This window comes from Agelaius tricolor, unplaced genomic scaffold (assembly GCF_023055355.1).
Source record: "Agelaius tricolor isolate 1412-34295 unplaced genomic scaffold, bAgeTri1.0.p SCAF_8, whole genome shotgun sequence".
Taxonomy (NCBI): Eukaryota; Metazoa; Chordata; class Aves; order Passeriformes; family Icteridae; genus Agelaius; species Agelaius tricolor.
Window position 1 is genome coordinate 35947719 of NW_027269268.1, and position 18594 is coordinate 35966312.

General features: G+C 36.1%; 1 protein-coding gene across 2 annotated transcripts in view; it reads left to right on the forward strand.

Moving 5' to 3' along the window:
* The window catches only part of DLC1 (DLC1 Rho GTPase activating protein), a 215364-nt gene that overhangs the window by 69961 nt on the left and 126809 nt on the right, over positions 1-18594 (forward strand). For both annotated transcript variants that reach the window (XM_071432311.1, XM_071432310.1), the window contains one exon: positions 15882-15915. In XM_071432311.1, coding sequence (XP_071288412.1) covers positions 15882-15915 — 34 coding nt within the window. The remainder of the gene's footprint in view (positions 1-15881; positions 15916-18594) is intronic.

An 18594-nucleotide genomic window follows, 5' to 3' on the forward strand; every position in this document is an offset into this window, starting at 1 on the left:
CCAGCAATTAAAAAGTGGATTTTTTTCATTAACCTATGTGAATAAATTATGCCTTTATCTTCTTCCACACATCATTGTCATCTTCTGGCAGATAGTCTTTAAGATTTACTTGGAAAAAAACCCCACAAATTTGCATTTTTTGCTGTCTGGTGATCTATTAGCAAATTATATCCCAAAAACACTATCAAGATCACCTTTCAAAATGAGAAATTGACTCAGTTCTTCCCACTGGTAAATCACCCTCCTGTGCGAATCCACATGGAATATGCAACTTCCATAAAAATGCATGGGAAATTCTTTCTTAATTCCTGCTGAGGTCTGTGTGGTTATCTGAAGTTCCCACAGAAGCTGTATGAGCTATTAAATCTCTCCTTACTGTTTTCACTGAATTCCAATAGCTAGACTCAAAGTGGTAATCACACTGTTGCTGTGTTTTTGTCCCATGGGTTGTGTATGTGCATGTATGAAGTTCCCACTCTTGCAAGCATTGGTGCAGGTCAGCTGTAACATCCAGCACTAGGAGCTCTGGTGTTTACCAAGCCCTTCCTTTCAACCTCTTCAACAAACACATCTGCTCTGTCAGTTTTTAGATACTCTGGAACTGACTGTCTCTCAGCTAAATAAGATTTCCCCAAATAGTGCAGCTGCCCTTCCACTAAAAGGCAGTACCTGAGGAAAATTTTCCCAGTTCTGCCTCTCACTCTCCCAAGTCTTGGCCCCATCAGCTGCTCATTAAAACCACACTGATCCCACAGTGCTAGAGAGCTGTGTTCCTCACCTGCAGGAGGAATTCATCCAAATGAGAGAGACATTTAATTGTAGGATTCCTGCTCCACTGCCTATTTTATTTTGGACTAAAGTTATTTTAAAAGATGTTGGTAATTTCATTGATAGATAATAAGTAAGTTGTTAACGCATATACACATATACAACATATGTGTTGTATAAAATATAGAAAATAATTCCATATAATGAGACCTTAAATTACTCTGAAAAAATTACTTTCAAGTAGAATAATAGAATCATTAAGGCTGATCATCTAAGATTCAACCAGGAATCTAACATTGCAAGTTCCCCCACTAAACCATGTCCCCAAACACTGCATCTATATTTTTTTTGAACACCTACAGGAGTGGTAGTTCCACCATTTCCCTGAGCATCCTGTTCAAATGCTCGATCACACTTTCAATGTGGATTTTTTTTCCTTTTCTTCAATCTAAACCTCCCTTGGTGCAACTTGAGGCCATTTCCTCCCATCCCATTGCTTGTTATTTGGGAGAAGAGGCTGATCCTCACCTAGCTACAGCCTCCCTTCAGGTAGTTTTGGTATCAGAAGCTGTATAATGCTACTAGGCATTTTAAAAATAGCTTCAAGATTTCTTTTAACCTGGTTCCTCCAACTAAGCACTACAAAGGCTAATTAATTTTTTTATGACTCCTTTCTATAGCTGGCAGTAGGAAATGTACTTTGTCTTGTTGGATTTGTGACATATGTGACAGAAGTCTTTCTGAGTATGAGGTGGCTCAACAGTTTGCTTCCTTCTCACATGAGGTACGACATGACACAGGCATATCATGACCCTTGTTTGATGGGGTACATTCAATTGGTTCTCAGGCACCAAAATTGGTTCTCAAACTTTATTTCAGTAGCAGGCTGTAAAACTGACAGGGCAAATAAAGCATCTAATGAAAGTGAGATTGAATGGACCAAAGAAACATCCACTTCTTTAGCATTTGAAGTCAGAAAAGATATAGGAAGGTAGTCTTCAGTGATCTAGGAAAGGATTCGGTGCTTGCTGAAGTCAAGGAAGGCTTCCCATTGGTTTCTCTTAAGTTTAATTAACAAAATTACTGTGGTAGATCTGTGTTCAGGGTTTTACTTGGGATCATGATCAGTGATAATTCCTGGAAAAGTTCATTTATCCACAGTAATTCAAATTAAATAAATACTCACAGATGGAATTGAGGTCAATTCTGTCACTTCAGAAGTAAATGCTTTTATAGTATATCATATCTCTCATTCCTGGCAAGCACTTGGGAATCAGCCCAAAGTATAGCAAGTGGTTTGATAACTGTGTGTAGGAATGTGGAAAGGATATCTAAGAGTGACTGGCTTTTAAGTCTTGCCAGCAAAGGCATAAGAAGATTGACTCATTTGCTACGGAATGCAATTGAAAGTTCAACCTTGTATTACCTTAATGGCAAAAGAACAGTTAATTGTGACACCATATATAAGGGAAAGTTGCAGATTGGAATCATCTCGAGTCTTTAAAACAAATTAGGTTACTTACTAGGGAACGAGATTGGATCCATCTTTCCATGTCTTTGGAAAGATGCATGATGATTTCAGAAGTCTCTCTTGTTCCAGCAGTTCCCATCCACAGTAATTTCTTTCTTAGGTTGTGAAAAGTTTGTTCATGAATCAGTATGTGGGCAACTTCCTTGCTTTAGTTTTTCAGGAAAATAAGAACTAAAATAAAAGATCACACTTTATTTCATCACCTCTAGGCATTGGAACAGAATGATTATCCCTGGCTAGTCAAGGGTTTCCAAAGCACAAAAGACAGGCTATACTTTTGTCTGGAGCATTCATCACAAATAGAAATACAGTACAGACCAGAGAAGCCCTGGGATGGTACGAAGACTCTCTTCTGTTTAGCATGCAATCACATTATTGAACAAATCTACAAGATACTCACTAGATACAACCAGCTGAAATACTGATTTATTTTTCTTTCCCTTCATCATAATGTCCTACACAAAATTTTCTTTCTTTTTTCTATCTGGCTTATTTAAATTAATTTAATAAATTAAATTAATTTAAATAAAATAAATTATGCCAAATACTTTTGGCCTACAACCTGAACCCTCTCCTGAAGACTACTTCTTTGATATGCATGGTAGATATTTGTCTATAGGACGTCAGAATAGCTGCTCTCTTCTACTTTGTTTCATGCAATTTTTGTGAGAGGGGAAGAAAAAAGGAGAGGAGAGGAGAGGAGAGGAGAGGAGAGGAGAGGAGAGGAGAGGAGAGGAGAGGAGAGGAGAGGAGAGGAGAGGAGAGGAGAGGAGAGGAGAGGAGAGGAGAGGAGAGGAGAGGAGAGGAGAGGAGAGGAGAGGAGAGGAGAGGAGAGGAGAGGAGAGAGGAGAAAGCTAAATACATTGTTGAAATCCTTTAAATTTTACAATACATGAGTATGTTAACTTGAAAAAGAAATAGGAATAATAGGAAGTAATAATTTTCAGCACTTTCAGTACTTTTTGATCAGTGATGGTCTGAACAGTATCTAACTGCTTTCAGAACATTTTTCTTTTTAATACAAGCCAAAAATCTGTACCTGCAGCAGCTTTTCTAAAGCTTTATATGAGAGAACAGAATAGTTGTAGAGGCTATTCTGAAGAGCCCCTCTAGTAATGAAATACTAAACCAATCTTTTGTGACATATTTTCCTTAGTCTCAACTTCCTAATAACTTAACTATGGAATTTTCAGTATAGGACAAAAAGAAATATCAGGAAACTTGCTGCAATATATTTGTTTGTATGCCAGGGTTGTTTCTACGTGTATAGGAACAACTTATGGTTTCTCCAGAACTAGATGCTTCTAGTGCCAGGATTTCAGGACTGCTCTGTTAGGAATATTTAGGTTTCATAACACTCACACCAATCAGGAGAGCAAGTGTTAAAATATATGGTATTTTGTGTGGTGTTTACTAAGCTGAAAGTTTGGATTGTTTAGTCCTGTTCAAATGTAGCTTTGAAGCTATGTACACTTGTAAATACTGTCACATTCTCACAAACATAAATTTAACAGATTGCTTGGAAACCCATGGAAATTTCTTATTACTGCTTATGGCAACATCATCTCCTTCTGCTACCATTATTTGTTTTCTTGATATCTGTGAAAAATACTTCAAGACAATCTGTCACATCTGCAGCAACTGTAAGGTTATATTTTGAGCCACCCTCTTTTTCCTGCCTGGATTTCAGGCTTGAATTTGTGCATTTCTTTGAAGTCTTCACAAGAGATTCTTACACTTTGTAGGACTCGGTGCACATAGTAGGAGATTTATCAGCTTCCAAAGGTTCCCAATCCTTGGCATTTTAGGGAACTCCCTGAAATATCACTGATTCTGGTTTTCATAGAATTTTATCTTTTCTTCAGGCTGAGTGCAGAACTGCTCTTCTGTGTTCAGTGATGTTTGGCATTATCTTTTCAGCCATTTTGTCCTGCATCTAAAAGGAGCATCCAGATTCCATTAGGAACTCAGAAAAAATTTGTTCTGCCACATTCTAAAAACTCTAAGAGACAAGCTGGTTTTGAACTAGATACCTTAGCTAAAGATGTCAGTTTTAATGTATTGGCAATTTTGAGTTATGTTAGTCCAAACTGCTTTCAACCCATTTCACCGTCTGTTCTTCCAGCTCATACTTCTAGTTTTCAAATGAGGCTGCTTTGGGAGACATTGTAGAAAATCTTCTGAAAGTTAAGGTATATTATCTGCTCTCTTCTTGTCCACATAGCCTGTGATTACATCTTGAAAGATAAATCAGGTTGGTCAAGGATGATTTGTTCTCGATAAATTGTTGTTTGCTCCCAATTGCCTTCCTGCAACTCATGTCTTTGGTAATGGATTCCAAGGTCTGTTCTGTGGTCTTACCCTGGTCTAAGATGGGCTTACAAGGTTAGAGTCATTGCTTCTTTGCTTCCTTTGAATAGAGGTGTAAGTCTTTACCAGCCATCAGGAGCACCCCAGAGCTGTCATGGTTTTCCACTGATGTAGGTTTCCTTGCGATCATATCAGCCATCTCTTTCAGCATGCCTGGGTAGATTTCCTTTAGTCTCACAGGTTAGAATACATTCAATTTCTCTAAATAGTCCCTAGCCTGTTGAGTCCTCACATCTGGATGTTCCTCTCTTTTCTAAAACATGCTGAGATTGTGAGGTTAGGGAGTAAGATTGGACTGCGAAAAGTGATCAGAGTGGCGCAAATTTTGACTAGACTAGAAGTACAAAACATTGGAGAAATAGGCATTAAAAAGGCAGACTGAAAAATCTTGATCTAATTTGTCTGTGGGTTAGCTTATCACAGCTATCACCAAATTACTTTAAAAACAGGCAAATATAAATAAAACTTTCATTTTATACTACTGTTTTGAGAGACACAGCAAGTTTTGCAAGCTGCTGCATGTACAGCCCATTCCTTCCTGAACTGAGTTCAGGTCTCAAACACTTAGTTTGAAGGTCTAAAGTACATGGGTGGCCAGGGATATTGCATTCTCCCATTCTTTCCAATGAAAAACAGGCACTCATACAAGAATTGGTACAGTATTGTTGTTTTGTTTGTTGGTTGGACAGTTTATTTTCACTAAGCCACATTTCTGCTTACTCTGCTGCCAAGACAGAAATTGGGTTTTTTAAAAGAGGTATCTACACTTCCTGCAGCCAGCCTGTAACTTAAATTTACATGCAAAAATAAGAATTAAGATGGGTGGATACAAAATTTTATATTTATTTTACGCATATATATCTTCCCACAAAATCTTCCTTATAAGAAATACAGCACTTTTGTCATAAATCTACTCCACCAGCCAGCAGACTATCTGCTTTTTAGAAAGAACCTCTTCTTTTTGTGTGATGAAATGGGATTTACAGACTTTTACAGTTTTTTGGACTATTGTAATGGTTAGGAATTTTAAATGCTTGTGAAAATTTGGTTCTAGAAGAGTTGAGTGTGAACATAAGATTCAGTCAAGAGTGTATTGGCAGAAAATACTTCATATTTGTAATAGTCCCTCTTAACTAAAATACAGAATAATTCCAACTCTCCTCAGGGAACTGGTATTAGTATGAAAGCAAAAGTATACTTGGACTCATGTGTGCTGTTTCCCTCTGGAAAGTTTTGAAATCTTAGAAACTGTGAACTATATTTTTGTAATACGCCACACAAAGTTTGGGAAAGTTGGAAAAATTCAGGAGGAAACTGTACTAGCAAGGCATGATCCTGGGGAAACACAGGAAATGCTCAGCACTTCACAGAATTGGACCCTCTTCATACTCTCAGGATCTGCAGTGCATCTGTCTGCACGCCTGAGTGAGATTTTCATGGGAATAGCGTGGGAACACAGACATTGATGAGATACTTCTTTGCTCAGAAACCAAAAATAAAATTCAGAACAAAATAAATAAAGCAATCCTGAAAGAACAATTTTAGAACTTCTGGAAAAGAAAGGAGTTTAAAAGGGCTCTCTTCATAATAAATTTAGCAATTAGAAAAAGTTTTGATAGAAATCCTGTGTTTTTAGAGTAGATTTTTACCTTTTATTCCTATCCATATGTGCCTACCCAGAACTGTGTCTTTAAAAAGGAAACAGACACAACACAGACAGGAAGATTATGAGCCAGGTTGCCCCATCTTGAGGCTTCACTTACTACAGTTCTGTATTGTGCTCTGTATCAGTAACAATTTCTTTTTCCCCATGAATTAGAATCTATATCTGATATTTCTATATCTATATATATGATATTTCTATATCATGTATAGAAAACAAAAATGTTTTGAATTTATGTTAGATAAATGAATGGCAGTATTGAATCATCTCCAACTTTTGAGTACATCATAAAAGAGTTTATAAAATAAGGATTTTTCAGATAAATCATATCCTTCACCAGCTCTACTTGGCCATTCTTTAACTACAATATTATTATACCTGTTACATAAAATAAAAATTGCAATATCATTTTTATACATCACAGTGATATATGGAGCTGTGTCTACTCTAACTCTCCCTGATTTTAAAAATCAAAGTCTTATAAACAGTTGAACTAAAATATGGAACTTCTTACTGGAAAACATTTTGATATCAGAATGCAAGCTACAGAAATACAAAGCATGCTAGATCATTTAGAAGAGAAAAGCTTAGTTATTGTAAGAAAAAGGTGTATATGTTCAAAAATAAGATTAATTAACTTTCTTATTTGTAAATCTTACAAAATACTACACTTTTATGCATGAGACATAGAAAAGTCTATCATGTCAATCAGAATATTTGCAGAATTGTTTTTTAGGCACTCAAAAGCCCCCAGACATTCCTTTTAATGTTAAAATATTATTGTTCACATTTTAAAGATGAGAAAAATTAGATGTTTGTAAGATTTTTAAGTGGCAAAAAGGATTGTCAGACTATTGATGTATTAGGGGCAGACCATGACTATCGCCAGTAGTCCTGCTTTAAGAAAAGGAATAACTACTCTGCCATCTTACCCATGCAGTGAGCTCATCCTAACTTTACCCTGCAGCACATATAGCTGATTATTAAGGTGTTGAATGGAACCCAGAATCCCCTGCAGTCTGTTGCAAAGCTCCTCCTTCCTCCCAGATTTTACAGTATGTCAGTAGCATGAGCAAAACTTCCCAGATGTATTTCTCTTGGTTTCTGCGGTTTTATGGCAGCAGAGATGCCGGTTTGGCAGACGGTGCCTGAGAATAAAATGGAATGACTGCAGAGATGGAAGACATGTAGGGTGTGTGTTGTCTGGGCTGGGGTCTTTCCATGTAGGTATGTACCAGGAGAGGTTGGTTCAGGCATTACTCAGTTAAACAAGGTGTTAAAAGTCCCTGAAGACATGTAGTAGGACTGATCACATCACAGACCTGGAGTAGTCATCTCACAGTAGTACTTCCTGCTGAGGAAATTATATGGCAGATGAAACATATATTTCTCTGATTTATTAACTGTATCAGAAGAACCAGGTATTGGGGGCTTTGAGCAGAGGAAATTTGATACTCAGTTTGACCAGAGTTTAGATATTAAAATAAAAATGGCTATAATTGGATTTTTTTTCTCACAGAAAGGAAAGGAGATTCGTTTTTTAGCATACAACCGCTATGCTGATGAATAATTTGTTTTTCCAAAGAGGATTTTCAAGGGCTTGGGGTATTTTTTAGGAGTTTCATTTTTATATATGGATTTTAAAAAGCTACTTTGCATCCTTTCCACAGGCTCTCTTTGGAGTCAAAGCTCCCATTTCTTTTCAGAAAAATATAGTTTTCATGTTTACTTGTTACATGATTTTGTTTCTTTTTTTCTGTCATTGGGCTGTTTTCATACATTTCTACTTTTCACCCAAAAACTGTGGATTTGATTTACTGACTCTGTTCCCCAAAACCTTGACAAATATTTAAATGTTAACAGAAATGGTATGCAAAGAGCTAAAGAACTCGTTTCATTTCATCTCTTTTTCTCTTGAATGACCTAGAAATATACTGACTTAGTAAGGTCACAGTATTGGTGTTTGGTTATTTTTTAAGCTTATGCTTGTTACATGTGCATGTTGAAGCATGAACAAGCTGAGATTCCAAGAATATGGACAAATATGTAAATAAGGTCCAGGTAACATGTTTTAATTTTTATTCCCCTCCTTTTTACCTCCACCTCCTGCCTGAGATAAAACCATTTCCATCTTGTGTGCTTCTTGTTCTTGTCATTTTTCTTCTCATTGTAAAAGAAAATAGGGTGGTTTATGTTAATCTACATTTCTCTATCTTTTAGTAAACCAAAAAGAAATATGATTATTATCACATTTATCAGGGTTGGTGATAACTTACTCGCTTATGCTCAGCCCTGCCACCTTGCAAAGTTAGATGTACTTTTTTCCTCAATCAAACACTCTCTTGATGCTCCCAAACCCATCACTGTTTCTGTCAGCCATGCTCCTCCTTTTCTGTCTCTATCATCCCACAATTAGCATCGCATTTTTGTGACTCTGCAGCTTTCTGACCAAAGAACTGTGAGGCTCTGCAGAAAGTAAAGGTTTCATCATCACAGAAGAAATGTAACTTTTGTAGTAATTTATTCTTTTAGGCCTGAAATAAAGCTCAAGATCAAGAGCTTCCTGAAGGATCTGCTTTAGATCCTTTCCCAGCTGGTCTAACAAAAGTAATATCACAGTGACTGAATACCCATGAGACTGTAAGCATCAAGATTCATTCCAAAACATACATATCATGTTTTAAAAGCTACCTTCTTGGGATTTGCTTTTTTTATTTAGTTAGTTAGAGAACTCCAAACAGTTGTAATAGACTGCTGTAGCTAAAAATGGGAAGAGGCTCTGCAGCTGGGATTATCTGCAGAGATTCAAGAGCTCAAACTCACACAAGATGAATCTCAGTAAATCTCAATAGATGCTGCTCTCCCAGTAGGTGTCAGCTGCTGCAATGCTCTACAACTGATTTTCTTTTGCAGAACTTAAAGCTGAACACAGTGAGGTCTCTTAAATACCAATCCTTCATACATAATATTCCAGAAACTATTGCAGTTATGCCACTAACCTCAGTGATATCTGAATCCAGGAGAAAAACATTAGTGGAATACAAAAAAGTAGATAGCAATCAACCACTGAATTTGGGCTGAGTGTCAGAAAGATTATTAGAATCAGATTGCTCACTTACATCCCTGATGATTTCTACAGCTAACCTTTTTTCAATTAGCTCATGAAGATGCAGCATTGGTGTTATAGATTCTGGAACTTGCAGCCACGAGGTGAGCTCCCTCATTTTCATATCTGAACCCTTCAAAATTAGTAAGAGTGACTTGCTTTTATCAGGATGAAGGGCAAAGGACTCCTTTGTTTTCTTTGAGGAGGCTAAGGAAAGACAGGAATTGCAGGATTTTAAATTCTATTTATTCTGCAAGTAGGTGCTCACAGTTGATTTGTGACTTGGACTCATCATGTAACAGATTTTAGCTTCTATCATCACACGATACTATGAATTTTTTATTTATATGAAACATGTTCTAAGGTTGTAAGTATTATACATAAGGGGATGAGTAAAAACTGAAATCACATGGGATTTTTGTCAGCCACATAGAAGCATTCCTCAGACTCCAGGGCTTTAAGACAAAATCACATTTGTAGACATTACATGATGTTGAAGTTAATGTGAAACTTGAGACTCTAAATATCTTTTACTGTTGTCTCATAGAGCTGCATGCCTTCTGGTTCAGTTTTGCCAGTGTTGCAGGGTTTATTGATATGTTTGTTATTGTAAAAGGTTTTATAAGATAAATATTACCCAAGAAGTTACTTGTGAGCTTGGGAAAAAGCTCTCTGTGTAAATGAATCTTAATAGAACAGCTGGTGATTGATGAAAAGCATGAGCACTCTTGGGGCCGCTCCAGTTCTAGACATAGTGTGTCCCATCTCAGCTTTGGTGTTAACATTCAAGTTATGGGTTTTTTTAGGGAAGAGATACCTATGTTTGAGGGAATGGAAGGAAACACAGATTTTTGTTATTACCAAAAGCTATATAAACATTCCTTAACATTGAGTTAAAATGTAACTGACCCCATTTTCAGGTATTATATGTCCATCCCAGAAATTAGAGGGCAGTTTAAGTGGAAATCAAATTCCTTATTTCATTAACTCCTGTGAAGTTTAACCTTTGCTTTTATTTCAAGTTGTGTCCTTATATATAAAGAACTTGAGGTTTAGAAATTGCTAATTTGAAAAAAAAAATTGTTTCTCACAAAATGTGACAGTAACTCTTGGGCTATTCAGGAATCCCCAGATGTTGCTGTGAAGTCTTAAGTATCCCTATAAAGAAAGAAATTAATTCTTTGTTATGGCCAAACTCTACTTAATCGTCTGGACAAGGTGCAGACAGGCTTTTGGCTTATCTGTCATATGAACCAGCTTCGTGTGGTCCTGGCAGATTTCAGAGCATTGGGAGCTCACCCTGGCCCTGGCAGATTTCAGAGCATTGGGAGCTCACCCTGATCTATGGGAAGCCTATGATAACACCAGACAGAGCACAAGGCAGTTATCCTGCATGGTTGTTCTGTGCTTCCAATCCAGCAAGTCACACTCTGCCAGCTGAATGACAAAGGCAGAGGAAATTATCAGACCACCCCAAATGAAGCCTCTTGGCAATTGCCTCATGGAAGGAGAACTGCCAACCATCCAGCACGAATTAAAAGTGGTCTCTGTGCATGACCTGAGTGGCATAAAGAGGCTCAAGCAAACTGAAATATCTAGGCAGAAGAGGAAGTATAGGGAGACTGGAGGACAACACATGCAGGCAAGCATACAGCTTTGCACTTCAACTGGAATTGAATTCATAGTGTTGTCATAACCTTAGCTAGACACATCTGAATGTGACATTAATTTCTTTTTAAAATGAGATAATTGATGCACCTTTATTGCTGGGTGGACTTTAATTTCCTTCCGTTCTACTCTTCTTCGGTAAAATTAAAGACCATAAAGAAAGAACTTGCTAAATTCCTCTTCTAAAGCTATTCTATCCTGAAAGTTGATGGTTTTATTTTTTCTTACCTCATCCAGATGGAAAAAAAATAAAACTTAGTTTCAAAAACTGACAGTTTAATAAAATGTTTTGTAAATAAGTCTGAATGATAAACTAATCATTACTGGGTTTTTTTCCATAGTGTTTCTACTATTTCTATTCAATGCAATACTAAAATATTATGGCACTTTAAATTAATTAGAATTTTTGATAGGGTTTTCTACGTGCTTACTCTCTTAATCTGATTCATTAGCATGAAAGGCTTTAGTTTCAAAATATCAGAATTTACCAGTAGAGATACTTATTCAGTGTTTTGGTGTAATGGGGATATATTACTGAGAAAAATTCTGCTTATGGACTGCAGTATTTCCCAATTCCAAACCATCTGATGACCATGGATTTTTTTTCTTTTGTAAAACAGCCCAGTTAATTTTTAATTGCTACTTATCCAAATCTTAAAAATTGGCATATACCTTCTAAATAAAATAAAATTAAAATTCTATTAATCCAGAACATACTCTGTTTAATGATAAACTGAATAATGCTTAATTTTCTTTTTTCTGTCTGAACATTTTTGACATCCGTTTTCAGCTACAAACTGCATCTTGTTTACTGAAATAGAATTCTCTGTCTGGGGAATGGACATATCAAGAGCAGTCCTGCCAAGAAGGACTTGGGGGTGCTGGTGGGTGAGAGGCTGGACATGACCCAGGCATGGGCACTCACAGCCCAGAGAGCCAAACGTGTCCTGGGCTGCATCCAGAGCCCCGTGGGCAGCAGGGGAGGGAGGGGATTCTGCCCCTCTGCTCTGGTGAGACCCCAGCTGGAGCACTGTGCCCAGCCCTGTGGTCCCCAGCACAGGAAGCACATGGACCTGCTGGAGCCCAGACCAGGGCCATGATGATGGTGAGAGGGCTGCAGTACCTCCCTGTGAGGAAAGGCTGAGGAAAGGCTGGGATTGGTCAGCATGGAGAAGGCCTCATTGTGGCCTTAAGTACCTAAAGGCGGCTTGTAAGAAAGATTAGGAAAGATAAGGAAAGAAAGATAAGGCTTATAGGAAAGAGGGCACAATTTTTGGCAGGCATTGAAAAGAGGGTGGATTTAAATTAGATATGAGGAAGAATATTTTTAGAATGAGGATGGTGAAATACTGGAGCAGGTTGCCCTGAGAGGTGGTAGATGCCCCATCCCTGGAAACATTCAGGGTCAGGTTGGCCTGTGCTCTGAGCAACCTGAGCTAGTTCAAGATGTCCCTGCTCATTGCAGAGGGGTAAAATCTAAATGTCCCTGCTAGCCCAAACAATTCAATAATTCTATAATTCCATAATTCTATAATTCTATAGCATTTTACATACACTTTACAGTCACATTTGCACTCACAGTACATTTTCAGTGACACAGTTGCAATACTGCAAGGATTGCACACAGTGACACACTGCAATACTGCAATACTGCACACAGAAATTTCACATAGTGTTTCAAGTAGGATTTTCATAATTTAAAAATCCGATCCTCTAATTTGGAAGAAAAGGCTGAATATATTTCAGCAGTGGTCTAGTTTTTTCCTCTTTTTCTCTCCTTTTTTTTTGCTTTTCTTTCTTGGTGCTGCTAAGAATGCATACTATTAGAAACATAGAAAGGAGCCTGAGTTTGGGAGATGTTTGTTTAAATCTTTGAAGGGTATGTGTCTGTTTTTTACTAAAACACATGTGATCTGATCATACAGAAATTGTTAGTCTAGTTCTTCAGTTCTATGGGGAGAGTGAGAAATAATGTGAAGTTACAGTGAACCCATCTGGTCAAGCAGGAAAATCCGGTTTAATTGCTCTATTGCCAGAAATGTTAAATCACTTCCTGGGAATGCAATTCATTTGGAACATATGGAACTCATTGGAAGGTCTCCAGTGAATTCAAAACTGTACTGAAGATGAGAGCATTTCTCATAAGTAACAATCATGTTTTCCCACTGGGCAGCATGTAAGCAGCATGTGTAGCTGTATTAACAAAAAACTAAACAATAGGAGGACTGTCTGAGATCTTGTTCAACAAGATTTACTCATAGTTTACTTTAAATTTTCAGGAGATGCTATGTCCATTTAGGCTTCTTTCGTTCAGCATTTGAGCAGCAAAAGAATGGCCTGATGAAACTTTTAGCTCATTTTACGTCTTAATTGAGAAGCACTGCACTCTAGAAAACAGATGTTTCAAAGCAATCTACCTCACTCTGACTTTCAATTTTCTGGTAAAGTGCTTCTTCATCCTACTAAACAGAAGTAGAAATTTTGTGACTTCCACATCTGTCCTGAGGCTTGATGATTTTATGTATTTCCTCCAATTAAACCCTGGCAACCTTTAAGACTGCCATTTAACAAATTCGCTAAAATGTATATTTCATTGTACATCAACAGGTTTTAATGATCATCAATTATAAATACTGTATATTTCCAGGAAATAAATAGATGTGACCAATGGCATTATTAACAATATCTAAATCTGATATGCCAATATGAAAAATCTACATGTTGATGTGAATGACAATGACAGCATTTTAGGAACAGTTCATTCAGGCTAAAGGCACTGCCAGGGACTCACAGTGCAGTTATAAACATGACCAAAGTCCATTCAAGTCTATCATAAAGCCAGCAGAAAATTATCTTTTTCTTTGTCATTACCATATCCCCATGAAGTCCTGAAACTGCTTCCCCTGAGCTGTTCCTCTTGGCTTTGCATTTAGAGCTTCCAGAGGCTGTCCCCATCAAATTGTTATCTCTTTTCCATGACAAAGCTTATGATTTCAGTGCAGACACTCTTGGTTGCCACATCTTCAGCCACTTCAGTGTTCTCTAAGCTTTTCTGAGAGGAAGCCATCATACCTTTTGTAGCTAACAAAACTCAACAGTAAAGTGTGATGTTAACCTGTTCCCATCTTTCCTCCTTTTGTCCTGACCCTCCCATTTGATTCACACTAATTTTTTCTCTTTCTTTCTTGTGCCATTAAGGGTTTTTTTTCCTGTTTGCTTGTTTCTTTCTCACCTTCTTCTCTTGACAGAGTTCTGTCTTTAGAAATTTCCTTCTTGGACTAATGTGAATAGTAAATCTCAGATTTTCTTACTTATCTTAGCCAGTGAAACCACTTAAGTGTGAAAAGAGAAGAAAAATAAATACTCATTTTCAAAGTTATATGAACATTTTGTAAAAATTCGTATATTATACACTTTTTCTTTCTTGAAACTAAGACCTTGATTCACTCTGATTTTATTGTTTCTTTGGCATGTTAATTTTCCTCAGTCTGTGTTTCCTCAGATTTAGTTGCATTACTCATTCTTTTTCTGAACAAATATATGTTTGTAAAATGCAAGGAAAATGCTTTGCCAGGAAGAGAATATTTTTGGTTTGAATAATATTAGTCTGGTTGTGTAATATTTTTGAATGTCAAAATCAACCAACACACATTTAGCCAGACAGAGTACAGGTGAAAGAGAAAAAAATCACAAAAGGCATATATTAATGTATAGCATCTAGGACATGTTCTAGTAGAAATTCTGCTGAAATTTGATCCAGAAAGTTGTATGAAGCACTATTGTATATAGCAGGACAAATCAAATGAAATTAAAATTGCGAAGTCTGTTTTGAGAAATTCTATAGCAAGTCTGAAGCTGGTTGCTTTATTTCTGTCCATCTCTACTCTTTTCCTTTTTCTTTGAATCTGCAGCAGGAAAATCTGCTGAATAAAGGCTAGGATAACATAAGTGGAAAGGAGGTAAAATTGATATGTTAACTCAGTAACTCGGTGTGCAGTTCTGCACACATTGTATACCCAATCCAATTTCTCATCCAAACTTTCTTACCTGTATCCTATATGCACATTTCAAAATTCCTTCTTTTGACATATAATTTTCACTTTATAGTTCATTCAATCTATAATCTCATTTTTTTAAGGAAAATACACTCAGAAAGTTCTTCTATATTAGTCTGAAAGAAAATTATAATATGAAACAAAATTGGCATCAATTGCAAAAAAAGAAGTCTCATACAATTTTCCAAGTCCAGAAACAATTACAGCCAATATGAAAACAATTCTATTACTTGTCTCTGAAAATTTACACAAAAAATAAGAAATTGCTATATTATAGAGCAGCACATATTTGAGCCTACAGAAGAGAAATTTGGCATTTCTGTCAAATCCTCAGCTGCACAGATTTTGTCTTCCTCCCTCAAAATTATGAAGTAATTTCCCAGTGGAATTTTGTGATTGTGTGTTCTTGGGATGATTTTTTCAAAATGTAATCATAAGAATATCTTATTAACTCCATCTCCTCCCTTCTCTCCTAGCCCTTTCTAGTGGTAATTACTTTTACAATAGATTGTAAGACACTCAAATGGGAACTGTATGTTTCTCTCCAGAATGCTTAGCACGGTGAGACTGCAGTTTTTTCCAGATCTTCTAGACACTCACAAAATTTACCTAAGGATTTCATAATGTTTCCCTAATATTATTTCCCTAATATTCCCCCTGGTATTCCCTAAATACTCCCTAATGTTTTTTAATAGTGGTATTTTTTTTTTTTTCTTTCAGGCTATGCCAGTTATTTCAGAGAAGGAGAAGGCTGGTGAGTAAATATTTACTCATTTTCTCATTTCCTTGTTGTATTTGTTTTTGGAATACCCTGTTACTTAACTAAGTGATAAAAGACAGGCTTCAACTGTGGGCTTTCAAACGTATAGGATTGCAGATTTGACCAATGTCTATGTAAAGGCTATCTGTTGTTTCCTGACTAGGGTAATTTCTCTTTCTAAAATGCAGTCCAGTTTTCTGTGTCATATTAATAAGGATGTTTGAGACTGTCCTACAAAGTTGAATTGCAGCTCCTCCTTACACGTCAGTATTCCTGTAGTTACTAACTTGTTATTTGGTGTTAACAGGTATTATGATTTATTAGATGTCTCAATTAACAAACATGGGTGCAAACAGGTTTTCTCAAGTCAATTGAATTTGACTTTTGATTTGGTGTAAGCTTTACTGTCTATCTTTATATATGGCAAGAAATTTCAGTTACCTGGAGTATTTCACTGGAGATAATAACATTTGTTTTGGCTAAGTACTTCTAGAATATTGAAAAATTGTTTTTCTGTTCTTTTCTGTTACACTATGTGCTTTGGTGTTGCTACGTGAAATCTATTACTGATTGCCTGCTAGACACTGTCAAATTCTTGTGATAAACACTAGGGAACTCAGCACTATTGCTCTCAAGAATCTCTGTTGGTTGCTTGTCTTTTAATTTAATTTATAATTTGCTACTGTACTTTGAATATAGCCTGAAAAATACCTCAAAATATCCATATGCCACATGGCATTCAGATTTATGTCTGATTTTTATTGTTGATGTTTTCTTGTATTACCCTGGTTCAGATTGTTTCTTTTCTTTTGCTTATTAAAGGAGAAGAATAGGTTAAAAATGTTTCAGAGAAAGTCCACAGTAACAGTCAGTGCTGTAAAAGCTATGGAGCTGTCTGCTCAGCATGTTGTTACTTTAGCTGTTGATGTTCAGAAGAAATTCCCAAACTCTGACCATATTTAATAAGATTTACTTTATAGATTTCATAGGAAGCATTATTTGGTGTTTCTTTTTCTGAGGTTGTAAATTATGTCAAAACATACTAACTGATTATAGTTATATATAACTGACCATACCATTTGTAGCTATTTTCAAATAAAACTCAAAGATCTATGCTTCATCTTTTGGCGTCAAAACTACTATGATATAAGTGTTGGTAATAATATAAAATGAATGTATTTTTTACATAGAATTTTTAACCTCTACATATGCATATAAGCATCTCTCTCTTTTCCTTCTTTCTGGTCAGACTCCTGCGCTATGTTTTTCTGTGGACAGTATTATATTCAATATTAAAAATATTAAGTGGAAGTTCATGCCACATGATGTCAGTTTTTTCACATTTCTGTGCATATGAGCACAAGCTAAACTGAGAATGAAGATATGGTTGCCTTTTAATCAGTTTTGGCTCTCATTTAACTCTACAGCTCAGGAGATCCTGAGATTATGATGGGTTATTTTGCAATATTGAGAATTCATGAGGGAGATGATTATTAAGATCAGACCTAATCACTTGGTTCTAGGAGCAGGAAGTGTTATTTTATTTAAGTGCAATTGGATCTTGATTCAGACAGTCAGATCCCACGTTTTGCAAGGTAACTTGCCAGTGTTTGATCATTGCTGCTTTCACTTCACCAGAATGACATTATCTATAGTCATGAATGACAAAAACATACCTAAGGTGTGAAAACCTTCAAAATAATATAACATATTTTCTTGTCTGCTGTAAGAGAACAAAAGAAATACTAATTTTGATATTTATTTGGAAATACCAACAATCTAAAATTTTCTAGTTTATATTACCACAAACAAACTAAAATGTATCACAAAATATTAAAGAACAAAAAGAAGTTGTTTATTTTATTGCTGGCAAAGCTAATAATTTGCAAGTAAAGAGACTGAATGGCATTGTAATACAATTGGATAGAAATGCACTCAGAATTTCTAGCAAAACATCTTTTCTCATTTTGAGAATTTGAACTAATATTCTCTTGTAAGTCTCTCTTTTCTACTTACTATTTGATTCCATCTGGGGCTGGAATAAGTAATACAAAAAGTAAAGAGGTTGTTATTACAATGTTTCTGGTTTAGAAATTTTATATATACAGAAATAAACCCCTGTTTTAACAAGACTTTTTATTCTGTAGACTCCAGATATCTTGATATTTTCAAATGTTTTTCCTATAAGCAACAAAACATTTGGATTCTTAAATGGACTAAGCTGCCTAAGCAGCTTAGAAGTTCACACATTACTGATTATGTTTATAGCATTTTTTAATCCTTGAAATGAAATATTTTTTCAATTTTATATATTTTCCAACAAGCAGTAAATTTTGACATCAAACGCAAACTCCATAAGATGGAGTGCTTATCAAAAAAACCAAAACACTCACATACCATTTTTAGATTTGGAGCAAAGCCAAACATCTGAAAACATTGTTGCTTTTGTCAATTAATAGCTCAAGAGTTGCATAACAATTTTTTTTTTTTAATAGTGGAAAGTGCTGTAAAACATGCAATTGCAAAGTGCCTTTGGCAAAAATCTATAAATGATCAGTATATTGAGCAGAACATTGGTCATGCCTAAACACCAGCCCAATTGCTTCCACTTGTGTGAATTGGGGCATTGTAAATGATGTACTGTGGCATCAGCTAGGTCTGAGTAATGCATTT